Source organism: Vidua macroura, chromosome 27 (assembly GCF_024509145.1).
Source record: "Vidua macroura isolate BioBank_ID:100142 chromosome 27, ASM2450914v1, whole genome shotgun sequence".
NCBI lineage: Eukaryota > Metazoa > Chordata > Aves > Passeriformes > Viduidae > Vidua > Vidua macroura.
The window spans coordinates 4,682,847-4,708,080 of record NC_071597.1 but is presented as its reverse complement, the minus strand read 5'-3'; the positions used below and the strand labels follow the sequence as shown (position 1 = coordinate 4,708,080).

Sequence of the window (25,234 nt, the reverse complement as noted above, 5' to 3'; positions counted from 1 at the left end):
ACCTGATCCAAGGCCTAGAGGGTACCCAAGGGGCCATGAAGCAACTGCTTCACTCCCCCAGAGCAGGGACTCCATGCTGTAAGTCACTGGTCAGCATGAGGAGGGGGCAGATGGCACTTGGGGGTCCCTTTCCCCTCCCTGGAAGGGTCAGGCTTGGTGAAAGACAACTGCTGATCTCCCAGGTCAGCTCAATACCACGAGGTATCCCAGTCTCCACAGGGGTCACTTGGAGCCCTGGTCACACAGGCCAAGGGCCTGGAGGGGCCATTCCTCTGTCCCCAGGGCACTCTCTGCTCTCTGAGGGGCACAGAGCTGGGCACTCCCTCCAGAAGGCTGAGCACACCAGGCCAGTGCTCCAAGCCCCTCTCCCAGGGATCACCTTCCTGCTGGGCCAGCCTGTGGCTGCAGGGACATCTCCATGGCAGAACCCCGAGCCCAGTGGGGTTCAGCTCCTGCCACAGTTTTGATCAGCCCTTCATTACAGGGGCTGCAGCAGGTAAAGAACGGGAGTTTGGCTGTTGCACTGGAGAAGGATTTAGCTCAGGAGGAACCTCTGAAGCCTCGTGTGTCCAAAGTCCCTGCTCTCACTACACAATCCCACTTCAAGCCTTCCCTTTGAGCCTGGAGTAAAGGAGGGAGTGTTGTCCTTCACTCAAGGACTGAACATCTCCAAGGACAGACAGACTCCACTCCTCTGGGTGCCTGGCCCAGGGCTATCCCACCCTCCTGGGCCCTGAGCCTTTCCTTTTTCCAACCTGCACCTGGAAGCAGCTTGACACCTGGCATCACAGAAGGGCTGGCTCCACTCTGCTTGGAACTGCCCTTCAAGAAGCCACAAGCTGCTTTTAGACACTCCAGAACATCCTCTTAGCCAGCCCAGCCTGTCTCTGACCTCCATCCCTTGGCCCCACACCCAGGAGAGGTGAACAGGCTCTCCAGTTTCTCCACACCCCTCCTTGCTGGGCACCACCTCTGCACTGGGTACAACAGCTTCCCAGTGCCTGCTGGCCACACTCCTCTGGCAAACCATGTTTGGGGTGATGTTCTGGGGCTGGACAAACCCCTGTGCCCCCTTGATCATAGTGCCCATTGCCCACAGACCCCTTCCAACAAAGCTTCCTCCACCCAACCCCTACTGCTCTGCTCCTGCCCCCAGACACATTCCATCCACAGTAAGGCAGAGCAGAATCTCATCCCTCCATTTTATTTCAAAGTTCAAAAGTTTGTAAAAAAACCTCAGACAAGTTGAAACCACCTGAAAATATGTAAAGACAACCCCCAGACCACATGAAGAGCACAAATCTTATCCCCATGACCCTCTTGTCCTAAGTCTTTGCAGCTCTGGGGACCATGTGAGAGGAGGAACAGGCTCTGCTCTCCCTCTGGAAGGGCGAAGAGCACATTGCCATTGAAGAGAGACTTCCAGAGGCACCACTGTGTCAGTGTCTGTGAGGACTCAGAGGAAGCTGCTGGCTCCAAACATGGCCAGCAGAGAGGAGGGGAGGACAGGGAAGCCACTGCATCCCCATCAGTTCCCACCAGGAGAGCTGCCCAGGCTGCCAGTGCTGTCCTCACTCTGGGATGTGCCTCCTGGTCCTGGCACAGAGGGTGCCTTGGTAAATCCCGCCCCAACCACTTCTCAGCTCCCACCAAGGCTCCAGAGAGCAGCCTGGAGATGTTTTAGCTGCCAAACAATGTCCCAGGTATGGAAAAAGAGGCTCCTCTGGTCTCTGTGCAGCAGTTCCTGCAGTTCTTGTCCTCTCGGCTTGCCCAGGCCAGCTCCGACTCCTTCAGCACAGAGCAGAGCTGAGACTCGTACCCGCTGTCCTTCACACGGACGTGTGTCTGCTGGAGCAAGTCCCTGTCCACAGCTGGGATCCTGCAGCCCTGGACACCTGAGAGGCTGGGGAGCAGCTGCACATCCCAGTCTGACTCCGAGGAGCTCCTGCCGAGGCCGTGAGCAGCCTCTGGGCTCTGGGGAGCAGGCGGGAGGAGGCTGGGGCTCTGCACCCGCTCCGTGCCCTGCCTGGGCATGTCGGGAGCTCCAGGGGCTGCTTCTTCTGCTGCCCTGACATGGAGTGAGCAGCAACATCTGGCTGCAGCCACAGGCAATGTGGGAGAGGGCAGGCAGCCAGCAGGGCAGCTGGTCCTGCTCGCTGTGCTCTCCAGAGCAGGCCTGTTCCCATTCCTGGGTGCGTTGTCACTGTCCCCTCCGCACTGCCTCCCTTGGGATCTCTCCCTGCTCCAGCCACACTCGCTGGCAGTGCTGGCTACAGCTGCCTCCCCAGGATCCAAACCTGCAGCCACAGCTCCCGGGGCTCCTGGCTGGCATACAGGGTCCCCAGGGCTCTCACACAGGCACAGATCCAAAGCAAGGGAACTGTGAGGTCTGCTGGAGAGCTCTGTGCCCAGGGACAGGCTGCCAGCCCCCACCACAGCGGGCAGGGCTGGCTCAGACACCTGCCCTGCACCCTGTGCTCCCATCCCACCACTCACCGGCTCCATCTGCTCACCCAGAGGGGAGAGGCCAAAACCCAGCTCCAGCCTGGGCTTCTTTCCCACCTGGGAGCTCTGTCTGGAGCACAGCTGGCGCTTCCTGGAGGCAGGCTGTGCTTGGGGAGAGTGGCTGACAGACCCAGGCTGTGTAAGAGATTCAGATAAAGAAGCAATTGCCCCTCTGACAGGAGTGTGTGCTGCACGAGGCTCCCAGCCCAGCTCAGGAGCCAAGCCTAAACCTGAAGCCCCCAGCCCAGCCTCCTCCATGGTACCACAGACCCCTCTGCTGAGCCCTGCTCCCCTTGGCAGCCGCAGGGAGCTGTGCTTTGACAAGCCCCCTCCTCCTCTGGGATCTCTGATCCTGTCTCTGGGCAGGCAGGGGGAATGTCCCTGGCTCTTCAGGCCATGATACAGCTCTGTATCCATTACCAGTTCCACAGCACTCTGCTCAGGCTGCTCCCCTTCCTTTCCCAGCTCTGCTGGCAGCAGCTTGATTCCTCCAGTGCTGCGTGCTTGAGGCACTACATGTTCATCTGCCAGGCAGGACCAGGGCACCCTGAGAGGAACCATCAGTTAATGCTCACGCAGCCCCAGCAGCACTCCCCCCAGGGAGAGAAGGCCTCTCCTGCAGGGCAGGGTGTCTGCAGCCCTTGCTCAGGAGCAGGGAAGCACTTTTAGCCTGGTGAGGCTCAGAATGACTCTGCTGCTGGCAGAGATCAGCAGCACAAGGGATCTCAGCCTCCTCAATCCCAGTGCCCAGGCACGGGGAGGGGGCTACAGGCTACAGAGCAGCAGGGTTTGGAGTCAGATACAGGGACAGAAGAGCTATGCTCAGCTGCCCTTTCTAGTTTAGGAGGTACATGGGAGTCCATGGGGAGTTCCCTGAAGAACCCCATGGAAATGCAGGAACATCTCCCATGGTTTGTCTAAGCTTTGCCCAGCAGGTGCCAAGTTGGTCCTGCTTCAGCCTCTGACTCCCAGGCACAGGGACTCCATTCCATGGATGAGCCATGCAGCACCCTGCTGCCTTTGGGCTCCAGGAGTTCCCAGATCCCCAGACTTACTTGGCCGACCACTCCACAAAGCTGTTGGTGAGCTGGGAGATGACACGATCCACAGGGATGTACTGGGACCTGTCCCGGGCAAACCTCTGGTGCTGGGGGCTCTGGAGATGCTGGAAGGTGGAGGTGGCAGAGGCCCTTTAACAACACTCAAAGCTTTGCCAGGAGGGGAATTTGCAGTATCAGGCATTTCCCACAGCCTAACAGACCAGAGGGCAAAGGGACAGAGCCAATGTCTGCCAGGTTTGGGAACACACAGAGTGTCCTGTTCCCCGCTCTTGCTGATGAGGAGGCTGTGTCTGGATCCAAGAGCAGCCCACAGCCTCCCCAGCAGCAGGAAATAGACTCCACCACCACTGTCTGGCACTAACAGCTGGGCTCTGAAAGCCCCCATGCTTGGCACCTTCCAGGAGATAAAAAACCTCCTCCCACCTTTTCGATCTGCCTGTGCCCCATGGCTGCCATGGAACAGCCTCTTCACCTTATGGATCATGCAATAGGATGATCCTTGAGGTTCTTGCACCCCAAGAGAGGAGCATGCTGTGCTCCAACCCTCAAACCCCCTGTGCTCTGACCTGCTGGTCTGGGCACACAGATATACCACGTTCCCATCTCAGAGGCAGATCCTGCTGGATGCAGCAATTCCTCCCGAAGGAGCTCATAGTGCTAACAGGCATGACATGATCAACAAAGCCTCTGAGTGCCCCCCACAACTCTTGCAAGGAACCAGGTCCCAGGGGGACCTTTACCTTCTGCAGCTCTTCAAAGGTCTCTTGGCAGCACTCACAAAACCCCCTCCTTTTCCTGGGCACGGTGACGTGTGTGGAGCGGGGGCTCTTTCCCTCGGCGCTGTGCAGGGCACAGCCTTCAGCACCCCTGCAAGGGACAGCACGGGGTCACCCTGCCTGAGCTGCCTGCAGCACCAGCAGGACCAGCACAGGGCTCCTTGTGCCCACGTCCAAAGGCAGGTGGTTCCCAGAGCCCAGGAACCAGCAGTGAGCAGGAGCAGGGTTAAACACTTGCACGGAAGGAGCTGCAGCCTACCTGGCTTGGCAGAAATTGGAGAGGCTTTTCAGAGGCTCAAATGGGCTGGAGCTTTTGGGTGCCAGGAAGTTGAGGTCAGGAAAGCTTTGGAACTGGTGATGCAAGGGCCGGAATTGCCTGGAAACAGCAGATCAGGACATCAGACTCATGGCAGTGCTGGCAAGGCTTCAGAGCTGTCCCTCCTCTAGCCTGGAGGGGCTCAAGGTGCCACCTCAGTTATGATGAGATACTGCCCAGTGCTCTCCTGTGGCTGTGCCAGAGTTCCCATTTCTGACTTCAAATGAGAATGAAATTCTCATTCCATTTAACACATTTAAAGTGTTAAACCCAGTTCCCAGTAACAGTCCCAATGGAGCATGTTTTGGACAGAAGGCGAGTTTGCCTGCTCAGCCCAAATTCCACCTTTTGCCGCAGGGCAGAGTGGTGCAGTACTTCCAGCTACCCCACTGCACAGGAGGGTTTTGATTCCCAGGCCACATCCCTCCCCTCACACTTCATTGCATGCAGCATGTAAACCCCAATATTTGACTCTTAATTGAGATGCCTTAAATGTTGCCTTTGGAATAATTAATTGGCCTCGTGGATGCTGGTAGAGTTACAGACTCCTCAGAAACACCACAGGGATCAGGTCCCCTGTGCCCAAGGCTGTCCTCAAGTTACAGGCCCTGACCTCCCGGGCTTCAATCTCACTCCTCACTGCCGAGGGCTTGGGTGGATTAAGTGACCTGCTGAGGATCACACATGGAATTCGAGCAAGGAAGGAAACTGCTGTCAAGTCTCGTTTAACACCTTTTTTCTCCCTGACACACAAGACACCTGGATTGTTTCTCCAAACTCCACCTGCTTCCCCTCTAGGAGAGAGTCAGCTTCCCAGTGTGGAACAGGGTATGCACAGAAACCAGGCTCTGCCTCATGGGCAGAACAGTCCCTGGGAATGAAACCAGTGAAGGAGAGACCCCCAGGTTTTAGGGTAGGATATTTAGAAAGGTCTCATTTACCTGCTCTGGTCTTCAACTTTCAGAAAAGGGGGCTTCAATTTTCCTGCCAGAGAGAAACCTGGTTAGTTTTCCTGGCTAAATTCCCCTACTTAGTCACTCATTCCCGAACAGAACTGGGCTCCAGAGCTGAGTGCATCGAACTTCTGGCACTGGTGAATGCCAAGTGGTGGCCAAGCACAGACGAAACAGCTCTTCAGGTGATCCTCAACACCCCTGGCCCCAAGTGTGCAGTGGGGTGACCAAACCCTAGGCAGCCCAACCATGGGACATTTCCACCTTTGAAAGAGTATTCAGCCATTCCCTCACATCTTTAATGCCTCCTCAGCCATACAGCCACTGGTCTAACCCCAAGCCTTCTGACTCCAATCCCAAGAATTGTCACACAAGCCCCCCCACAGTGTGCCACTGAGTATGAGAAGGGAACTCAGGAACTGCAGCAGCTGCTGCACTGGCTCAGAGCTCTGCAACAACTTCCAGCACCTTTTCCTCCATTCACCCTGCCTCAAGTGCAGAATCTGGCTCATCACCCTGGCTCAGGCCAGGATGGTGATGTCAAAGCAGCAAGAGATGCTGGAGACAAACCAAGGTGCTGCCAGCCAAGCCTGGCACCAGGACACTACTTGAGAGCAATATCTGGCCTCTGCTCAGTTCCCAAGGAGGGCAAAGAGCAGCTTTGCTTCCTTTGGAGAGCAAGAAGAGAGCAAAAGAGTCTCAGCAGTGCATTGAGGGAAAAGGTTTTCAGAGCCAGGCTGGGAGGGGAGGTTCCAAGGTCCCTCCTGTCCTGCAGGTATGTTCCACTCACATTACGCTCACCTTGGAAACCCGAGTCCTGATCTGGCTAAGAAACAAAAAACACCAAGGTGTTCCCACAAGGCATCTGCCTGACCCTGAAACCAAGACTCCCTCATGGCCCCCGAAGGGCGAGGAGTTGTGTTTTCTTGTGATCCTAGCACTCGATGCTATTTTTTCCAAAGATATTTCACCCTTCTTCCCCAGAAAGGCTGAGCCCACCTGTCCTCACCAGCCTCACCCTCTGCTTGCCTCAAATGTGCTGCTACGTCACTGAAGCTGCTATTTCAGTACAGGATCAAGTTTTTTCCATGCAAACACTGCCAAATGCTCAGCACTTCTGAGAGAGAGGCCACGTGCAGGCTCCAGATCCAGCTCAGATGGGTGCACGGGTCCTGTGTGATCCCAGCAGTGACAAACGGCTCCGATGGCACTGCGAGACCCCAGGCCAGGCTCAGAGTGTGCCCAGCACAGGTCTCAGAGCTTGCAGGCACAATCTGCCACATCCAACAGCTTCTCAAGCCTTTCTTCAGCACCTTCCCCTCACCCCAAACTGGGAAATAACTCCCAAGTGTCTCACACACCATCCAGGTTGGAGTCTGCTCCAAACTGACGCACGCAGTCAAACAAGTCGCAGATCAGCTGACGTCACCAGTGCCAATTTCAGCACCACAACTGGCTCTTGTCTAATTGCAGATGAGAACCTGGCTGTTCCCCCTCCCTCCTCCCTGGAAGAGGAAGAGCCATCCCCAGATCGGTGTCTCAGCAGCACATCTCAGCCCAACAGAAGTGAGTGGGCTGGGAGGAACATGCTCGCCTCTGCAGGATGCATTATTCCTCAAAACCTCCTTTAAGCTGCTGGATTCAATGTGCAGCAGCACTGTCTCAGGTGCCTTGGGATTCTGGGAGCTGGCAGGAAAGGGTTTTTAGGATTTTTAAACATTGTGAAATCAAAGGTCCTCAGCTGTCCTGGGAGCCAGACTCCAACAAGGAGTAACAGAACCCATTCAAGGGGAACTACCTAAAGAGTTGGCATATTTTGGGATTGCCAAAGGTTTTGATGTATTTCAAATTCTAAATGAGGCTTCTCCAAGCAGCTCCACATCTGAGCATAAACAGCAGCACAACTTCCAGGCCTACCTTTGCGAATTTTGGATCTGGAGGCAGGGCATTTCACCTAGAGAAAAAAGGGGCATATTCAGCATGGGAGCAGCCCAAGCACAGCTGCAGTTGCTGATCCCAGAGCAGCAGCAGCAGCCTCACCCACCACTTCAGAGCTCCTGTACCACCTAGAGCACCTCCCCTCATTCTGTCTCCCAAGTTACCCAGGGTTAGTTGAAATACAACATAAAGGCTGCCATGCCCTGTCCTTACATCCCACCTTCCCTCTGACCTCTCCAATGCATTAAGCAATCCTTTGGTGAGCCAGTGTACCAGCCATCGTCATCTTACTTCACTTTGCTTGTGTGTGTGGTTTTTGCTTTCTCTATTAAATCATCTTTATCTTAATTCATAAACTTTCTCACTTTGTCTCTCCCAGTTCTCTCCCCATCCCAGGGGGATGCCAGAGGGTGACTGTGTGAGGCTGAGTTGCCATCTGGGGTTAAACCACGACCCTTAGGGTCAAAGTCAGTATCAGCTGTGCTATGAATGCTGATACTTAGCAACAGCTGCCTCATTCTCATCTGGATTTATCCCCAACTTTATAAAAATTCTTTGAATCTTTTCATCTTCATCACTAACACAAACACCAGATTGGATCCAGCATCCCCCTGACTGGCCCACTGGCAATGAAGCTGCTACAAGAACTGTTCAGAGCTGCCCAGGAACCCTGAACTCCTGAAATTGGCTGCAGGTAAGTTGTTACCTCTGTCTTCTGGCACTGCTTCCTTGCTCCTGAGATGGCTCGCAGCAGCTGCTGGGCATAGGACAACATTTCTGTGCAAGTGAGATGTCAAAGAGCCAAAGCTCAGCCAGGGAAGGGAGCTGTTCCCCTCAGACTGCAGAGCACCCCCCATGGCACTGGGAAATGCTGGAGCCTGCAGCCCCTGGCAGAGCATCTCCCCCAGGGAATGGTCCAAGATGAAGCCAAAAGAACACTTTGAGAGATAGCCCCCCATTTGCTCTCTAGCAGAGCTGGAGGCTGCTGGGGCTCTGCAGGAAGGAGACACTGGCAGGAGCCCTGCAGCACACAGCAGAGCCCAGGGACATGATCCAGACAGGCTCAGCCACAGCTGTATGTCACTGTCATCAGACACTCAGGAACCTTTTACTCCAGACCTATTATTAGTATCAGAGTTCCACCATCTGCCTTTCCCATCACCCTCTCCCCATCCATCACGGGGACAGGAGGTGCCTTCCAGAACAGGCCCTCAAACACCAGCACTTCCTAATTAAACCCGACCAAGTCCTGCCCTTATCGTGATTTTACTTCCAGGTTAATTAGTAAAAACGGTATTTTTGGAACAAATTGATGTACTGACCAAGATACTGACATTTCCTAGTGTTCCACCTTCAGTACATGACAATGTACCCCGTGTTTGCTGTTGCAAATGTGACAGTGGCACATTCTGTACACACAAATCTGGTGTCTGAGGGCAGACCCAGCCTCGGCCAGGATGGCATCATTCCAGGATATTTGCTTGCAATTTCTTCCTTCTGTTCTACTCTTCTTACATCACTTCTGCTCCACCTGTCTCCAAAATCCCTCATTACCAGCAGCCTCCTTGCACCCCACAGTGAAGGATACCATCCACATGCAGGATCTGGACTCCCCACAGGCGAGCGTTGGCGAGGATGCTGCTGCCACTGCAGGTGTCCTGTACAGAGAGGTTTGGCAAAGCACAGCTCAAAGCACGGCCACGTGCAGCTCTAAACTGAGCTCAGAGCCCTTCCTGCTGCCCAACTGACAGAGCAGAGCGTGGCTGTTATTAAAATCAGGGCACAGCAGTAAAGGATCAAGCTCATGCTTTATCCATCCCAAATTAACAGCAGCATCTTGGGCAAATGTTTCATCCCTGCTACAGCATGAGCTTCTAAGTGGGCACTGAGATTTATCTGGCCACTTGTGACCTCAGGGAAAGGACTGCAGGGGAGCCTTTTGCCCCAGCTACATTGCTTAAGGTCTTAGGCTAAAAATTCATCTAACAACAGGCCTTGTGTTAATAATTCTCTTGTGTTGAGCACCCAAATGGCTGGGGCAGGCCTCAGAGTACAACACTGCATGACATGGCTCCAGAAACAGCAGTGACCAGGAGCACTACACAACATTCTACAGGCCACAAGCAACTGCTCTGTGCCTTCCCCAGCCCCAGGATCTGCTCTGTCAGCAGGGCAGGGGCTCTGCAGGAAGGCTGGCACTGGTTCTGCTCTGCTCAGCAGAGCTCTGAGCACACCCAGTCCCAGCAGAGCCCATCCAAGGCTGCTCACCTGGTTCTTCATGGCCTTGTTCAGCAGCTCCTTCCCCCGGCTCAGCAGTGCCTGTGGAGAGAGGAGACATGAACAGGTCATGGCAAAGAGCTGGAGAGCAACGATCCCTGGGGATGCCCTCACTCTGCTGGGCTCTCTCTGCCAGTGGAGAGTGCCTTTCAGAGAATGCAAACTGCAGAGAGGACCACTCAACTGCACCACCAGCACCAGCCAAGGCTTGGAATTATTGACCAGCAGGGAAATGAAGGCTCCAGAGTGAGCCAAGAGGAAGCAGCAATTTAGCTTGGAAACTGCCTGCTGCATCATGGAATTGTTCAGGCTGGAAAAGCCCTGTAAGGTCATCAAGTCCAACCCCTCCCCAGCATGGCCAAGGTCACCACTGACCCATGTCCCCAAGTGCCACACCCACAGAGGTTTTCAATCCCTCCAGGGATGGGGACTCCACCACTGCCCTGGGCAGCTGTGCCAGGGTTGGACAAGCCTTTCCATGAAGGAATTTTCCCTAACATCCAATCTAAACCTGCCCAGCACAACTTGAGCCTGTTTTCTCTTGTCCTGTCACTTGTTACCTGGGAGAAGTGACCAAGCCCCAGCTGCTACAACCTCCCATCAAGGAGTTGTAGACAGATCAGGTCCTCCTGAGCCTCCTGTTCTCCAGGCATCTCAACATGCTGGCCAGGGTTAGGAACATCCTGGGAACTGAGCCAATGGTCTCAGCAGATTGATTCAGCTCTTTGTAAGGCAAGGGACAGTGCTGGGAGCCAGGACAGGGGACAAAAACTGGGAGAAACCTCTGCAGCTCAGGTTTCCCACTGCAAGTGGTTCAGCTCCAGCTGGCAGAGATTCCCCAGGCCTGGACTGGGGCAGCTGCCTTTCCCCAGTCACAGCTTCCAGCAGACACCACATTCAAGGTGGGATGTTGGAGTTTGGCATTTGTGAGCAGAAAGCCCAGCTCCAACAGGCAAATGGGACCAGGAAAAGCCCCTTCCTGCAGGAGGCTATCACAGATCTCCTCCCAGGATACAGGGGCTTTGCCCTGTGACTGTGAGTACCCAGAGTTTGCAATGGTTTTCCCTGTCTGTATTTCTCTGGCTTTTCTCACCACACCTCTGCCTGTTCCCTCAGGAAGCAGCCAAGGCCTCCACATCCCCTGCCATTCCAGCAGATTTCCTTGATTACAGCCCAAAGCTGTGACATGCACGTTTGAGTAGACAATGATGGCAGACACAAAGAACTCTGGTTCTGTACAAAGAACCAGAGTATGAATAAGGACAGCCAAGGAAACAGGAATAGAGCAGGGAAAAAACCACACAGAATATTTCCTTAGAGCAGGAACAACTCCACCTTCCAAAACTGGCCCCAGATTCTACCCCACAGACCCCTTGGACAAAACCTTTGTAGCTCTTACAGTGTATGGTGGCTTCTGGCGAGGTCTGGTTGGGGTCCCTTTGGGGGCAGTAGGCACTGAGCTCGTGGATTTTGTGCCTTCTGCAGCTGGGCTGCTCTGCTTCTCCTCCCGAGGCCTGGCCTGGCCCCGCTTGGCCTCTCTGTTGCTGGACACCACGCAGGTGACTTCTTTGCTGAGGAAGCTTTCGGTCACCTGCAGCGAGACAGAACAGAGCAGCTCTGCAAGTGTCTGACCCCGAGCTGACAGAGCCCTGCTAAACAAAGCTGCTGGCCCTGGCTCAACCCCCACACAGCCAGGGGCTGCTGGCAGCAATCACATTCCTTCTTTCATTCCATACTGACCAGGAGATCCCGTGAGGCCCCAGAGATTCACTGCAAACAGTCACCAGAAATTCAGATCCAGACATCCACAACTGTCACCACCACCTACTCCTCACACAGTGCTTTCAAAAAAAAATAACCCAACATCTGAGGAAAAGGGCCTGGACATCACAGATCAGCCTGGAGGAGCTCTGTCCTCAGGAGAGCATAACCAGTTTTAGAAAAATAAAAGAGAAAGTGAACAACTGGGCAAACAGCTCCACAGACAACAGGGCAGGAGGGAACCAGAGAGATGAAACATACACACACCTTTGCACAGGAAAGAGGTGGAAACCCAAAAGTTGGGACACTAATGGTATTGTAAGCCAATAATGTCTTGGCTTCTCAGAATCTGTGCAGGAGGCAGAGAGTCACAGGGCCCAGGTGTGAAGCCCTCAGGAAGATAGATCTGGGCAGCCCAAAATCACAGCTGCTGAACAAGCTGGTTCTGCTCCATTGCAGAATCCCTGTAGGAGGAGATTCCCAAACCATGAAGTGGGTGTGAAGTGCCACAAGGGTCACTGCAGGCTGTGCTGCAAGCACAGAAGAGACAAAATCACAACCTCCCCATCCAAATGAGGCTCCAGAGTGTCACGAGCCCCATGCCAAGTTCTAGGTGCCACATGCAAGCCCAAGGTCACAGGATGTCCTGACCTGTGTCCTGAATTACACACAGAACCTGGGCTCAGATACTGCTGCCAAGGAGCTGCTTCACAGACAGTGGCTGTGGTGTAGGTCAGTATCTCCACAGAAAACAGAGGAATGAGAGCTCCACTGCCAGAGGACCTCATTTCAGAGAGGGAGGGCCAGGATGGTGTGTGATAGGAACCAGAAGGATGGTCAAAGTCTAAAATTATTTCCAAGTAACACAGCAGCTGCATAGAGGAGTAGCTGTCTGCTGGGAGCACAGGGTTCTCAGACTTGAGGATGCCCAGCTGGGAAAGAGATGTCCCAAGAGTGAGTGGCACCTCTGGGGGAGGGCAGAGAGAAACCAGCAAGTTCAGGACAAAGGTGCAATTCATGAAAGGGAAAACAGTGCAAGTCACCTTCCCCAAGTGTGTGTGCAGCCAACACCTGCTCAGGGCTGAAGGGATACAGCATCAGCAAAAACTAAAAGATCTTACACAGTGTGTGTGGGAATCAGAAAAACAGAAACTTCCTTCCAGACACTGAAGGATTTGATCTACAGCCTTAGAAGAAGCTTAGATTAATATAAAAACACAATATACAGACATGAGACAGAAAATAGTAAAATTATGTTGCTATAGTTGTAAGTAAGAATATGCCTTAAGTGAGAAACTATATTGATAAGATAGTGAAAAGTTTATAATGTAGAGGTGTAGTTGTATAGAATAAGCTAAGAGTTTAGAAGTTATAATAAAAGCATATGTGTACATGTAAAACAGAAGCCCACTAGACAAAAGTATCCATAGTACAACAAAATTAAGTAAAGATAAGTTAAAAATGCAAAATAAACCTTGTAACATCTGTCATTAGTTAAAAAAATAATATATTGTCTTGTAACAGAAAACTTATAACTACTCTTTAACTATAATCAACAACTTACTCCTTTAAAATCTCACGACCTCTTAAACCAATATTTATCGAAACAATAAATCGTTCTTAACCCAAAAATAATCCCATTCCTTCACTACTAACAGCAACAATAGTGTGTACATTGTAGGATTTAAATTTTGAGGTTACATGAGATGATCACCTCAGAGAAATTAAAGGGCTTGAAAACAAATAGTAGCAACTGCTAGAACCAAACTGCACAAGAGCAATAAAGCGGCTGAAAGATGAACAACAGGTACAACCCTATGCTCAGCTCCAGCTTGAGGGACTGAGATGATGCTACTTTTTGAAGGGTTTTGGGACAGGATAAGGAACTGATGAGGAATATCAGCAGCAAAGAATCCTGGAGGCCATGAAGGATGCCACAGGGCTTGACCCAAATAACAGCCTGCCAGGGAAAAGGCTCCAGATGGCTTTTCTGGGAAAGCCGTGATAAAAGCACACCGCTCCGGGGTAAGAACCTTGGATGGCATTTCCCTACTTTATCCTATGCTGAATTCCATTTGGAAGTCCCACAACCTCCCTAAAAGATTAAACTGCCACAGGCTGTTGTCAGCGATGAGGGGGAACCACGCACCAGTTACAAGCACCTGGAAAACGTGCTCCTGGCCAGGGAACCATTTATCACTGGGTGATGGGGCACCCGTCACCCCACAACCAGTTATCACCTCTGGCAGGTGCCCTGGGAGCGGCAGTCAGTCCCCAGCCCTGGGAAGCGTCCCAGGACCGAGTGACCATCACTGGAAGCACCTCCACGGCCAGGGAGCTGCTCTCACGGTGGTCACCAGCACTGGCCGGACCAGGCAGCCAAGAGCACCTGGAATGCTGGGAGCGAAAGAGGCTCTGTCCCCAGGAGAACATAACAAGTTTTAGAAAAATAAAGAAGGGCAACAACCGGGCAAGCAGCTCCACAGACAACAGGGCAGGAGGGAACCAGAGATGGAACACATTAACACACCAGTCCTCCCAGCAGCGGCCGGACCAGGCAGCCGGGAGCACCCGGGATGTTGGGAGGGAAAGGCTGGTCCTGAGCAGGGAGCCCCGAGATAGGAGCGACCCCCACCAGCCCCCCGGGACTCCGGCTGCGGGGGGAGCCGGGAGGGAGCCGGCCCACCGGAAAAACGAGAAATTCAGGAAACATTAAAAAATGAGCACAGTCAGAAAAGGAGCGAGGCCGCTCCAAGACACCCCCCTAGACCGCCCCCACTACCGGGGACCCCGCAGTCCCGGGTCACCCGCAGCCCCTCACGGCCCCGGCCCGCGCTCACCCCACCGAGCCGCCCGATGGCCTCCGCCAGGTCCCGGGCGCTGCGGCCGCTCGGCAGGTCCAGGTAGAAGGACTGTCCGCGGAGGGGCCGAGGGGAGGCCGTGCCGGCCATGGCCCTGCCCGGGCTCGGGGCCGTCGGGCGCCCGCCGCTTGTCCGTGTTTAAATTCCGCCGCCCGCCCCGCCCCGCACGGCGGCCGCGCAGGGACGCGCCGCTCCCCGCGAAACCGCTCTCCGGAGGAAGGAGAAGCTGTGCCAAGGGCGCGGGTGGCGCAGGGCGCACACGGGGCACACCGAGCACACCGGGCCGCCCGCCCGGCCCCGCTGCTCCCGTCCGGGCACGGCCGCACCGACCCCCGGCCCCGCTCCCTCCGCTCCCGCCGGCGCCACAAGTTTGTCCCGCCGCGGCCGCCGTCCCCTCCCTCTGAAGGCCCAAGATGGCGGCGCCCGGCGGGGCGGGCGCGGTCCCGATCCCGATCGCGATCCCGATCCCGGGCCCCATCCTGGTCCCGGAGCCGCCGCCGTTCCCGGCCTGGCTCGCAGCGCGGCTGGACGCGCTGGGGCTGGACCGCGCCGTGTACGGCGCCTACATCGAGGGGCTGCTGCGGGAGGAGGAGAGCGACGAGGAGCGGCTGGAGGCGCTGCGGGCCGTCCTGGCCGCCTGCCTGGTAAGGGGCGGGGGTCCCTCCGCGGCCCCGGGCGAGCGCGGTCTCGCCGTCCGCCCCGCACCGATGAACGCGCCGTGCTCCCGCCGGGGCTCCCCTGCAGCCCACAGGCGCCGGGGGGCCGCGGCCTCCACGGGCTCCGTGGCTCCGGCGGGGAGGACGGGCGGGCGGCTCCCCGCAGCCCCGGGCGCATCGGCCCCGTCCCGGAGCGCGGTCCCCCCTTACTGGGAGCACACCCACATCCAGGGGCTTTTTTTGCCCCCACCCGCGACTCTTGCGGGGTTTTCGGTGCTATTTTGGGGGTGTTGTTGGCTGGGGAGGGGTTTTGTACCAGGCTCGGGCTGTTGGAAGCCCTGTGGAAGGGGCTGTTCGTGGGGAGCACAGGGATCCCCTTGGTTTGGCTGCAGCGCTCAGGGCTCACCGCGAGCTGGGCGGCCTGGCAGTGCCAGGTGCGCCTCGAGAGGTGACTTTTAATGGTAAATCCTCCGGCAGGAGGGTGTGGGGCGGTGCTCTCGTGCCTCACACACGCGTTGTCTGTCAGGAATCAGATCCCGCTGGGGCTGGGACGGACAGGAACAGCCGTGGGAGGGCAGGGCTTGCCTCTGCTCCTGTCAGATTCCTGGGAGCCAGGAGAGTGCAGGGAGGGATTTCCCTTCGATAATCCTCCTTGTATGATTTTTACAGTGTCTGTGTCTCGAGATTTTTCATAAATGGATGTTTCATAGTGTAAAATGTTAAATCATGGGTAGTGCTGATGTTGGGAACTGTCTGCTCAGTGGCTGTCGCTGATTTCTTCCCATAATATCAGTGTGGGAGCACAAAACCCAGAGGGACTGGGCGGGTACAGCAGCTTTTTGTTATCACAGGTATGACACCATTCCTTCTGTACAGTGACTGTGCCATTCCACTTGTAGGGTTTCCTAAAAGTCAGAGCACCCTTCCCTGCCGGCCCTGTCCCCTCCCCACCCTGGGGCACAGCAGTGAGCTCGTTCAGCTGTGGCAGTGCAGCTTTGAGCCTAAAAGAGCCGGAGAAGCAAACGGTGCATCCTGAGGGATGGAGCCTGATGTCTTTGCAAAGTGCTGCTCTGCAGTAGTCGAGGTTAATTAGCCTCCCTGTAATTACCAGACTTCATTTCATCCCCGTCACTGTGCCTGGCCCTCTCCAGGCCTGGGAAGTGTGTCCTGGCTGAGCAGTGCTGCCTGGCCCTGCCACTGGTATTCCCCTTTCCCGACATTCTGGTTTCCTGCGGTTTCCCCTTTTCTGCTCAGTGCTGAGTTCCCTTCTGTGCTGCTGCTGCCAGGACTGAGCAGCTCTGGGGTTCCCATGTCCCTCCAGTCCAGGCCTGCCCCAGTCACACCACAGCCACAGCTGAGTTGAGCCTCGTTTGCAGTTTCTGGCTCACTTTGATTTTTCTGCCATTCCTGTAAAACATAATTGTCTCTTGAACCCTCAGACTTTGTAACTACTCTTTGTAGTCTGTTCTTTTTTAATGTCTTTTTTGTTTCTTTATTTTTAGACTCTGTGCTTATTTCTGTACTGACTTTTGAAACAGTGTTTTATTTGGTGAATTTGGAGGTTTTCTTGCCAAGTCTCTTCTAGTTCCATACACAAATTACAAGGGATTTTTTGTTCACTTGTTTGTGTTTCACAAACATAATTAAAATAATGTGACATCTCAGGTGACATCTGCTCTCATGTCCATGGTTCCTCAGTCCTGATCATGTCTTGCACTAGTGATTTTCTACCATTCCTAATCAAGAAACTTCAAATTGAGTTCTCTTTCTGTCCAGCTCTTATCTTTAAACCAGACAGAATCCACCTCACTTGTATTTTCCATGGTTGATTTTTCTCTGTATTTACTGCATGCCAAACCAAGATAATTTCTTGTTTTTTGGAAATATTTGGTGGTGGCCCTGAGCTCTGTGAGCCCCATCAGTGGTGTTTGGCTCTCCTGTGTTCCATGGAGCAAATGCCAATCAGTTCCAAGACATCCAGCACCTTTAGGTAACAAATCTAAGCAGGGAAAAAAACACCTTCAGGAGCACAGCTGGAGAGAGGAGCGAGAAGCTGTGAGAGGAGCAGCTCTGCAGGGTCAGGAGCTGCTCCAGGCACCATGGCTGGGATTCCCCTGAGATTCTGTGGTGAGACCATGGTGAGGCAGCAGTGCCCCTGCAGCCCCTGGAGATCCACGTTGGAGCAGAGATTCACCTGCAGCCCCTGGAGGAGCAGGGGGATGTGTCCCACTGCCACTTCTAAGTCGTGTTTAATGTTCCAGGCAGGTCATGGGGGAGCAGGATGTCTCTGCAGGTGGGAGGTGATGGTCTGTCAGCAGCAACTTATGATTTATCCCATGTAATTTATTCTCTTTAGTGAGCTTGGCGTGGAGGTAGCACTGAGTCACTTCCCTGTGGCCTTGCTCAGGAAGAGAGAGGATGCAGGGCGGGAGGCTTTGGGAGCCAAGACCCCAGTGGCCTCCTGGGTGTGGGCAGGGTCGTGGCACCTGCACAGCCACCCTTGTGAAACCCACGTGTGTCAGAGCTGTCCATGTGCACAGTGACCAGACGTGGTGTGCTTGTGTCATCCCAGGGAAACCAGAGTCCTGTGTGTGTTTAACAGGAAGATTTGGGGTGAAAAGCTGTTCTGAGCTCACTGCTGGGCGTGCACATCCTTTGTAGCTGCTTCTTTTCTTGTCTGACTGGTGCTTGTTTGAAGCAGCCAACTCTGTTCCAAGTCTGAGGAGTCTCTTTTTCCTTTCTAGGAAGAAGATCTCTTGAACGATGTGTGCAGGGAGGTTGTGGAGAGGTGGTCTGACTCCCAGGTCGTTGATTCCAAAGAGGAGAAAGAAGGTAGAGTGCTGTGCCTTGGGGTGCTGTGCCCTGCTCTCAGTGTGGGGTGACCTTCAGGGCCTCAGCTCAAAGGGAACTTTGTGTTTGTCCTGGTAGGAGTTAAACCAATGCTGCCCCATGGCTGCAGCTCTGACCTGCCTCTCACTCCATTGCTGCTCAGTTACTCTTTCACCTGGCATAGGGATGAGGGGATGAGCAGCTTCACTGTGGGCTGCACCAGCATTTGCTGCTCCTTGGGTTCATCATCCTGCAGGGGAAAAGTGGTTTTTGGTGATTTTTTTTTCCTTGTTTGTGGGGGTTTTTGGCCTTCTGTTGTTTTTTAGTTTAGCATTGTTTTTTTTGTGGTGGTTGTTTTTTTTTTTTTATTGTTTGGTTTGTTTTGTTTTTTTTGGTTGGTTTCTGTTTTGTTTGTTTCCCCCCCCCTCCCCCCCACCATGTGTGTAGTTTTGGTGCAGGGTTTTTTTTTTTTTGTGTGTGTGTGTGTTTTTCTATAGGATTTTTTTTTTTCTGATGAGATGGTCATTAAGGTCCAGCCCAAACCATTCTGTGTTTTTTTCAGAAACCTCCTTTCCCAGTACGTCCAGGGCTGTCTCTGCTCAGTGCTGGCACTGCAGCTATTATGGTAGAGAAACCTGTGCTGCTTCTGTCTATGGCAGTCTGGAAAGCAGCTGGTTTGTGCAGCTGCATTGCCCCTGTGGAGAGCTGAGCTCTCCCTGCTGCTGCTGACCCCACTCACGTGTTTTCCTCTTCCAACATTTTCCCTTACAACTCTTTTTTTTTTCCATGAATGCTTGTTGAGGAAGCGCTGTGAGGCTGCTGATAAACTGTCACTGCTCCTTCCCCAGCCCCACTGTGCCTGTGTCCCCTCCCCGAATCCATCCCTTATCCTCAGCTGGGAGCCAAGACCTGGCCTTGTCCGTGTGTGGGGAGCTTTCTCCTGGTCCCTGTGCAGGGCTCTGGATGCAGTGGAGCCGTGTGCTGGGAGGATTTGTGGTTCAAGCATGGATCAGTGACATTGCAGTGGCACAGACCTGACAGGAGATCGTGACAATGGAACATCCCTTTGGTTTAAATCCTGCTTTTTGTTTGCTTTGCATTTTCTTGTTGCCTCTGGTTGCAAACAGCACATTGTCAGTGCCCGGTGTCACCCAGGAATGGCTCTGGCAGCAAGTCCCTGGTCACTGCATCAGCCCCAGCATCCCCCTCTGCCTCACCCCCTGCATGGACACAGTAGCTCCACCACTCAGCAGCTCAGTGGCTTTCCCCAGAAATCCTGGAAGTCTGCTCTTGGTCTGACCTTGCCTTTGGCTGGGGATAGGGAGAAGTTAATGCTGTTCCATGTATTAAATAAAATAAATTCCTCTTGAGGACGAGTGACTGATATTGCTGGAACTGCTGCTGGGCTCCTCCTGCTCCTGCCAGTGCTCACAGGGATTTTTCTTGTTATAAAAAGGCAGCACAGTGTGTCTGGGTTCATGGAATTCCAGGGTGAAATTCTATTACTGGGGTTCCATAAAAGGATAAATCCCCACTGAACTGTGGATCCACTCAGAATAACAGAGCTCTGAGGATAAGTGATTAACAGACTAAAAAAAAAAACTGGCATAAAAACCCAGATGTCATTTTAGGAAATGGGCAGTGGAATTTCAGTGTTAAAAGGTAAATCAGCTGTTGGTCTCTCTTGGTTTGAAAGAAAGGGAGAGCATGGAACTGATCCCTCACTTCAGGTTTTCAGAATTTCTCTTTGATGGGGTCAAGTACATACTTAAATAAACTTATTAAGCTGCTTTGAAGTGGAAGAGAATGTGGTTTGGAGTCAAATGGATTTTCATTAGCCAGAGCCTTGACTGATCCCAGTTTCACTGTGAAACTTCCCTTACTCCAGGAATAACAGTGTCTGCTCCAGGAACAAGTGTCTGGTGGTGGCTGGGTGCAGCACATGGAATTCCCCCTCCAAGAGAGAAGCCCTATCACCTCAGGGTGTCAGCCCCATACTGGCCCTAGCCAGCCCCGTCCCAGCTGGAATTTCCCAAAGCAGCTGGCTTTGACAGCACCACTAATGCCCTTGGGAGAAGCTCAGGGGTGTTTTTGGGTGAGACATCTCCCTTTGGGTGGGTGCTTTTCCCCAGGACAATGTCCCTGCAGGACACGGGCTGGGTGGAGCTGCAGGGGGAGGAGGCAGTGAGTGACACCAGGGGCTCGGTGGCCGTGTCTGTGGCTTGGGCTGACACTGTCACTCCTCTCCTGCCAGATGAGGTCCAGGCCATTGCCAGCATGATGGAGAAGCAGGCCAGGATAGTGGTGAAGCCCAAGGAGGTGTCCCAGGAGGAGAAGCAGAGGAAGGCTGCGCTCCTGGCCCAGTATGCCAACGTGACCGACGAGGAGGAATATCCTTTTCCTGCACTGCTCGGGGCTCTGAGGGACATCACCTGCTCAAAAGCTCCTTGAACAACAGCGCCCTCCCAGCCCTGCAGGGTCCGCTGGGGAGAGCTGGGGAAGCCTTGCAGTCTTCTTTGGATAAAATAACTGCCATGGACAAAGCATGGAAGCTCCTTGTTTGTGGAGTGATGCAAGCAGATGCTCCTGGGAGAATGTTTGTCCCCACCAGCATGTGGCTGTGGTGCTTTGCCCAGCCCAGGTGTGTGGCAGGAGAGCAGTGAATGCCCCCATCCCTCAGCAGCTGATGCTGAGTTTCTCTCTTGCTTTCCCAGGAGAAATCTGCTGAAATAATCCTTTACAGAGAGTGTGTGGAGTGGGAGGGTTAGAAGTTAACTCTTCGTGGTGCTGAAGAACGAGCTCTTCCCTGCCCAGCAGAGTGAATTGTAGGCAACTGCATCTGGCCCTGGAGCAGCAGGAGCTGAGGGTGGGAGCTGTGCATACCTGGTCTGTGAGAGTCCAGCTGCTTCTTCCTGGCTTTATAAGACTGTTATTTGAGTGAAGTGTAGCTGTAGAGAGGCACAAGATCATTACTGATGTCTGTGTTTCCTTAATTCTCTCACTGGTGGGGATGAACAGGATGGATTGACGACAGCTGTAAATATTGGATCAGAAAAATGTATCCTTTGAATTCCTGGTGACTCAGGCTGCTTGTCAGGCAGGCAGCCTCCGTGGTGAGTTTCCTCTCCTTCTCTCCCTCTGCTAGTCTCCCTGTTTCTGTAGGGCCACCTTTTAAGCTTGAGGATTGTTTTCCTCTCTGTGTGCCCTGACCTTGCTCACAGTGACAGTGACAGTCCGTGTGCTCTGTGTGCAGCACTCACACCAACCCTGCCATTCATTTCCTTCTCCTCCCCTCTTTCCTCTTCCACCTTTTTGTAGCTTCATAGAACATGCTTATTGATAAGGACAATGCTCCCAGAACATCAGTTTAATGTTAGCTGGTGTCCAGAGAGGGAAATCGTGTCAGGAATGAAGCTTGGCAGGCTGTGGTGCAGCTGAACACTCAGGGTGGGCAGGACCAAGGGGCCTGTGTCTGTCTCAGAATTGGGACCGTCCTTGAGCTCCCAGCTGGCAAATTTAAGAGGGAAGCAGTTTTTATCCCATAATTAAATATGAAACCTAAGTTATTCTTGTCCCTACATTAGGGACATGTGTGTACCTGTCTGTCTGCACATACACACCATGTATGTACACGTATGTATGTGTTCAGACATGTCACACAGAGCTGCAGTGAACACACTCGAGGCTGTGCCCTGTGTGTTTGCTTCTTTTCAGGTTTGTGGAGGTTTAACGTGTATTTTTACACATCAGTCTTAAGAACCAGTAGGCAACCTCATTTTTCTAGGAGAAAAACACAGAATCACTAAGGCTGGAACAGCCCTCTGGGATTGAGTCCAACCATTCCCCCATCACTGCCAAGGCCACCACTAACCCCTGTCCCCAGGTGCCAAAGTCTGACCACCCTTTCTGTGAAGTAGTTTTTCCAATATCCAACCTAAACCTCTCCTGGCATAACTTGAGGCTGTTACCTCTTGTCCTGTCCCTGTTCCCTGGGAGCAGAGCCTGACACCCACCTGGCTGTCCCCTCCCGTCAGGAGTTGTGGAGAGCGAGAAGGTCGCCCCTGAGCCTCCTTTTCTCCAGGCTGAGCCCCCCCAGCTCCCTCTGCCACTCCTCATCAGACTTGTGCTCCAGACACTTCCTTCTCTAGGAGTGGGTGTTTTTTCAACCTGAATTTCTTTCTGGAAAAGCAACCAGAGATTCCTTCTCCTTTCTGCATTCCTCATTTCCCAATTCCTTACCTGCCTGGTGAGGAAGTAGGGAGTCAGAAGGTGAGGGGGGAGGTAGAACAAACTTCCCATGTGCCAAGGCACCTTTTCACATGACCTCGGCTAGAGCGTTGTCAGCCTTAGCCCGCCCCAGCACTGTTCCGAAACACCAACGTGGAGGATGTCCTGAATGCCAGGAAGCTGGAGCGGGAGCTGCTGCGGGATGAGTTCCAGAAGAAGAAAGAGCAGGATAAACTGCAGCGGGAGAAGGACAAGCTGGCTAAGCAGGAGCGGAAGGAGAAGGAGAAGAAACGAACACAGAAAGGCGAGCGGAAGCGGTAGCTGGTGATTTCCAGTTGGACTCTCAAAGGATAAAATTAATTCTGAATATGGTGTGTGTTTAAAAAGCAGCAAGAATTCCAGGCACGTGGCTGGGAGCAGTTCTTGGGAAGTGGTGCCTTTTTTTTTTTTTCTTTTTTTTGTTTTGTTTTGTTACATAGCAGAACAGAATCTCTGAGCAGCTCCTGGACTCAGTGTGCCCTGTACTTGTGGTATCAGTGCCCCAGTCAGTGTTCGTGGCCAGTGTCTCTACCAAAGAAGGGTGAAATGATTATGTCCGTGTTGTTAAATTGATCCATTTTTACTTCTGACCACCTGGAAGCAGAGCATGGTGTAGGAGCTGCCCCTGCACTGGCTGTGCCTTGAGCTGAGCCTGTCCTGCCATGAGCCAGTACACACTGCCCCAGGGCACACATGAATTCATTGACACAAGCCTTGAAAAACGTCTTTGCAAATCACTGTGTTTGCAGTGCTGAGGCCAACGCTCTGGCCCTGCTCGGGCTGGGCTGGGGGAGCAGGACTGGAGCTGAGATCAGCACAGAGCGGTGCTGGGCTGCAGCAGAGGAGCGAGATGTGTGAAATAGAGGTGAGCTGCAGTGATGTGACTGCATCACCTGTGGACTGTGAGTGATGGAAACACTGCCCAGGCAGGAGCATTGGCCTCAGCAGCAGCAAACCACACTCCTAACACAGTTTTAAGACTCCAGAGAGCTGGAAAATGGTGCTCCCCGATGTTCTGTGGGGTGACCATGGACTGTTACTTCCACAGCTGTTGCCAGGGTGAAGCTCTGAAGCTGGTTTGGCACAAGCAGGGTGAGCAGGGGACGCACTGGGATCACTGCCTGTTGGCACAGCTGCCATCAGAACTGCAGTGCTCCTCCTGAATACTCCTCCTCCCTCCAAAGGGCTCATCCCTGCTGCTCCAGCCTTTTTGTGATGGTGTTGCCCACTGAGGAAGAAGAACACTAATCCTGTGAACTGAGGGGGAAGGAGGGGCTGTGGGAGGAACGGGTATGCCTGGGCTCTGTGCTGCAGCATGCTCTGGGTGCCTGCTTGCTGTGGTGACCTGTGCTGAGCTCCTGTGCTCCTGCACTCCCAGGGTGCCCAACCCAGCACCGCTTTCAGCACTGCTCTGGCTCCAGGGCTAGGCCTCCCCCTCAAGCTGCTGCTGTGTGTGCGTGTGAGTCTCCAACTGCTTTGTCTTTGGACTTGAATAATAAATCTTGATTGGCCAAGAAATGGGTTCCTCTGAATGATGTTGCCATTCGTGATGGCAGTGCCAGTGGTGTGTCCTTGCTGGCCCCTTGCCCAGCAGCAGCATTTCTGAAGGGTTGCCTGTTGCTGCCTTGGTGCAGATTCAGCTTCATTCATGCCTTGTTTCTCAGGGCTGTGGTGCCCTCTTTCCTGGGAGCTGATCCAGCTGTGCTGCTCCCCAGGGCTCTCTCCCCAGCCTGGCCTGGTGCACTGTGGCAGTTCCTGGTTGGTATTTCAGGTGGCTCAGGCAGCTGCCAGAGTGTGGGACTGCAGTGGAGCAGGGCAGGGGGCAGCTCTTGAGGGAGGGGGTATCACTCAGCCCCAGCTCCATGGGCCAGCTCTCACTTCCTGGTGCCCTGGAGCCCCACGCACCAGCCCTGGGCTGAGGTTGGGCAAGGCACTGGCTCTGCCTGGGCTGAGGCAGCCCTGGCCACCCGCGGGGCTCAGGAGGCTGGCAGCAGGGGGATCTCACCTCCTGCTGGCATCCCACTTGCTCTGGCAGCAGCTGCTGCCCATCTTTGTCAGTCAAAGTGGCTTTTCCTGGAGTTCTGTGACCTGGCACTGAACTGCCCAGCCCTTGGCTTCCAAGGAAAATGCAAGCTGAGGGCTGGAGCTGCCTACCTGCACAGGCACAGCCCACCTGAGCCTGTCACAGCCTCCTTAGACCTTTGGTTGTGAGGGTCAAGGGAAGGGCAGCATTCACCTCTTCGGGAGAGGAAGCCCCAAGCCTGTTCTGCCCACTGCTGTGCTCCAGAGCCTGTCCAGGAACAACAGGCTACACCGTGTGCACATCCACAGGAGTCTGCATGGATGCAAGAAGGGCACAGTCACACACAGTGGGAACTGGCTCCCACAGCCCTGCAGATCCCTCTGCAGGCACCGTCCCCTGCTCTCGCAGCCAGGCACAGGGCTGGGTCAGACTGTTACGTCTGTCTGGCTAAACCTCACTCTGCTGTTGTAAAAGGCCCTGTCAGGGACAGGGATCAAGAGCAAGGGCAACTCCAACCCTCTGGCTTCTAGCAGCTGTGCTGGGGCAGAGTGGAACTGCAGCACCATAGCAGCAGCCAGTGGTGTTGGAAACTGAAAGTGAGCTGATGCTTCCCAGCCCATGAGGCTGCAGGGCTGCACCCTCTGCCCACCCCACGGTCCTGCCCCCTAGAACTGTGGGCCCACCCCTTCCCATGCCAGCAGTTTGTGCCATGGATCAGGTGCCCAGGCAGGCAGCAACTCAGCTTCTGGAGCTCCAACCACTGCTGCTCCATCCAGGACAGTCAGCAGTGCACAGCACAGAGTTATTTATAGAGCAGGAATACTCTGGACTCACCCCTAAGATTCCCAGTGCAGATGGCAGAAATGCTGCATCAGCCTTCCCTGGCAGTGCAGAGCTCGGAGCTGAGACATTTGCAGGGAAGAAACATTCCCTACTCTGGCTCCCCTGGCACGTCCGATGTTATGGTCATAGCTGTCTCCAGAGAGGCATTTCAGCATCCCCACTGCTTTAT

The 25,234-nt window shown here is 54.0% G+C and overlaps 2 protein-coding genes across 2 annotated transcripts; one reads left to right on the top strand and one right to left on the bottom strand.

Annotated features, from left to right (window-relative positions):
• Nucleotides 1–1,188: 1,188 nt before the first annotated feature.
• On the bottom strand, nt 1,189–14,612 carry DBF4B (DBF4 zinc finger B). The gene is made up of 11 exons (XM_054000230.1): nt 14,428–14,612; nt 11,226–11,417; nt 9,818–9,868; nt 9,138–9,207; nt 8,256–8,326; nt 7,529–7,565; nt 5,600–5,642; nt 4,602–4,718; nt 4,307–4,433; nt 3,561–3,670; nt 1,189–3,052 (listed from the first exon to the last, which is right to left on the bottom strand). The coding sequence occupies exons 1-11, from the start codon at nt 14,536–14,538 to the stop codon at nt 1,681–1,683; spliced, it is 2,301 nt and encodes a 766-aa protein (XP_053856205.1). The 5' UTR covers nt 14,539–14,612; the 3' UTR covers nt 1,189–1,680.
• Nucleotides 14,613–14,785: 173 nt separating this feature from the next.
• Nucleotides 14,786–22,527, top strand: CCDC43 (coiled-coil domain containing 43). The gene is made up of 5 exons (XM_054000231.1): nt 14,786–15,092; nt 17,849–17,936; nt 20,188–20,323; nt 20,936–20,991; nt 22,294–22,527. The coding sequence occupies exons 1-5, from the start codon at nt 14,862–14,864 to the stop codon at nt 22,479–22,481; spliced, it is 699 nt and encodes a 232-aa protein (XP_053856206.1). The 5' UTR covers nt 14,786–14,861; the 3' UTR covers nt 22,482–22,527.
• Nucleotides 22,528–25,234: the final 2,707 nt, after the last annotated feature.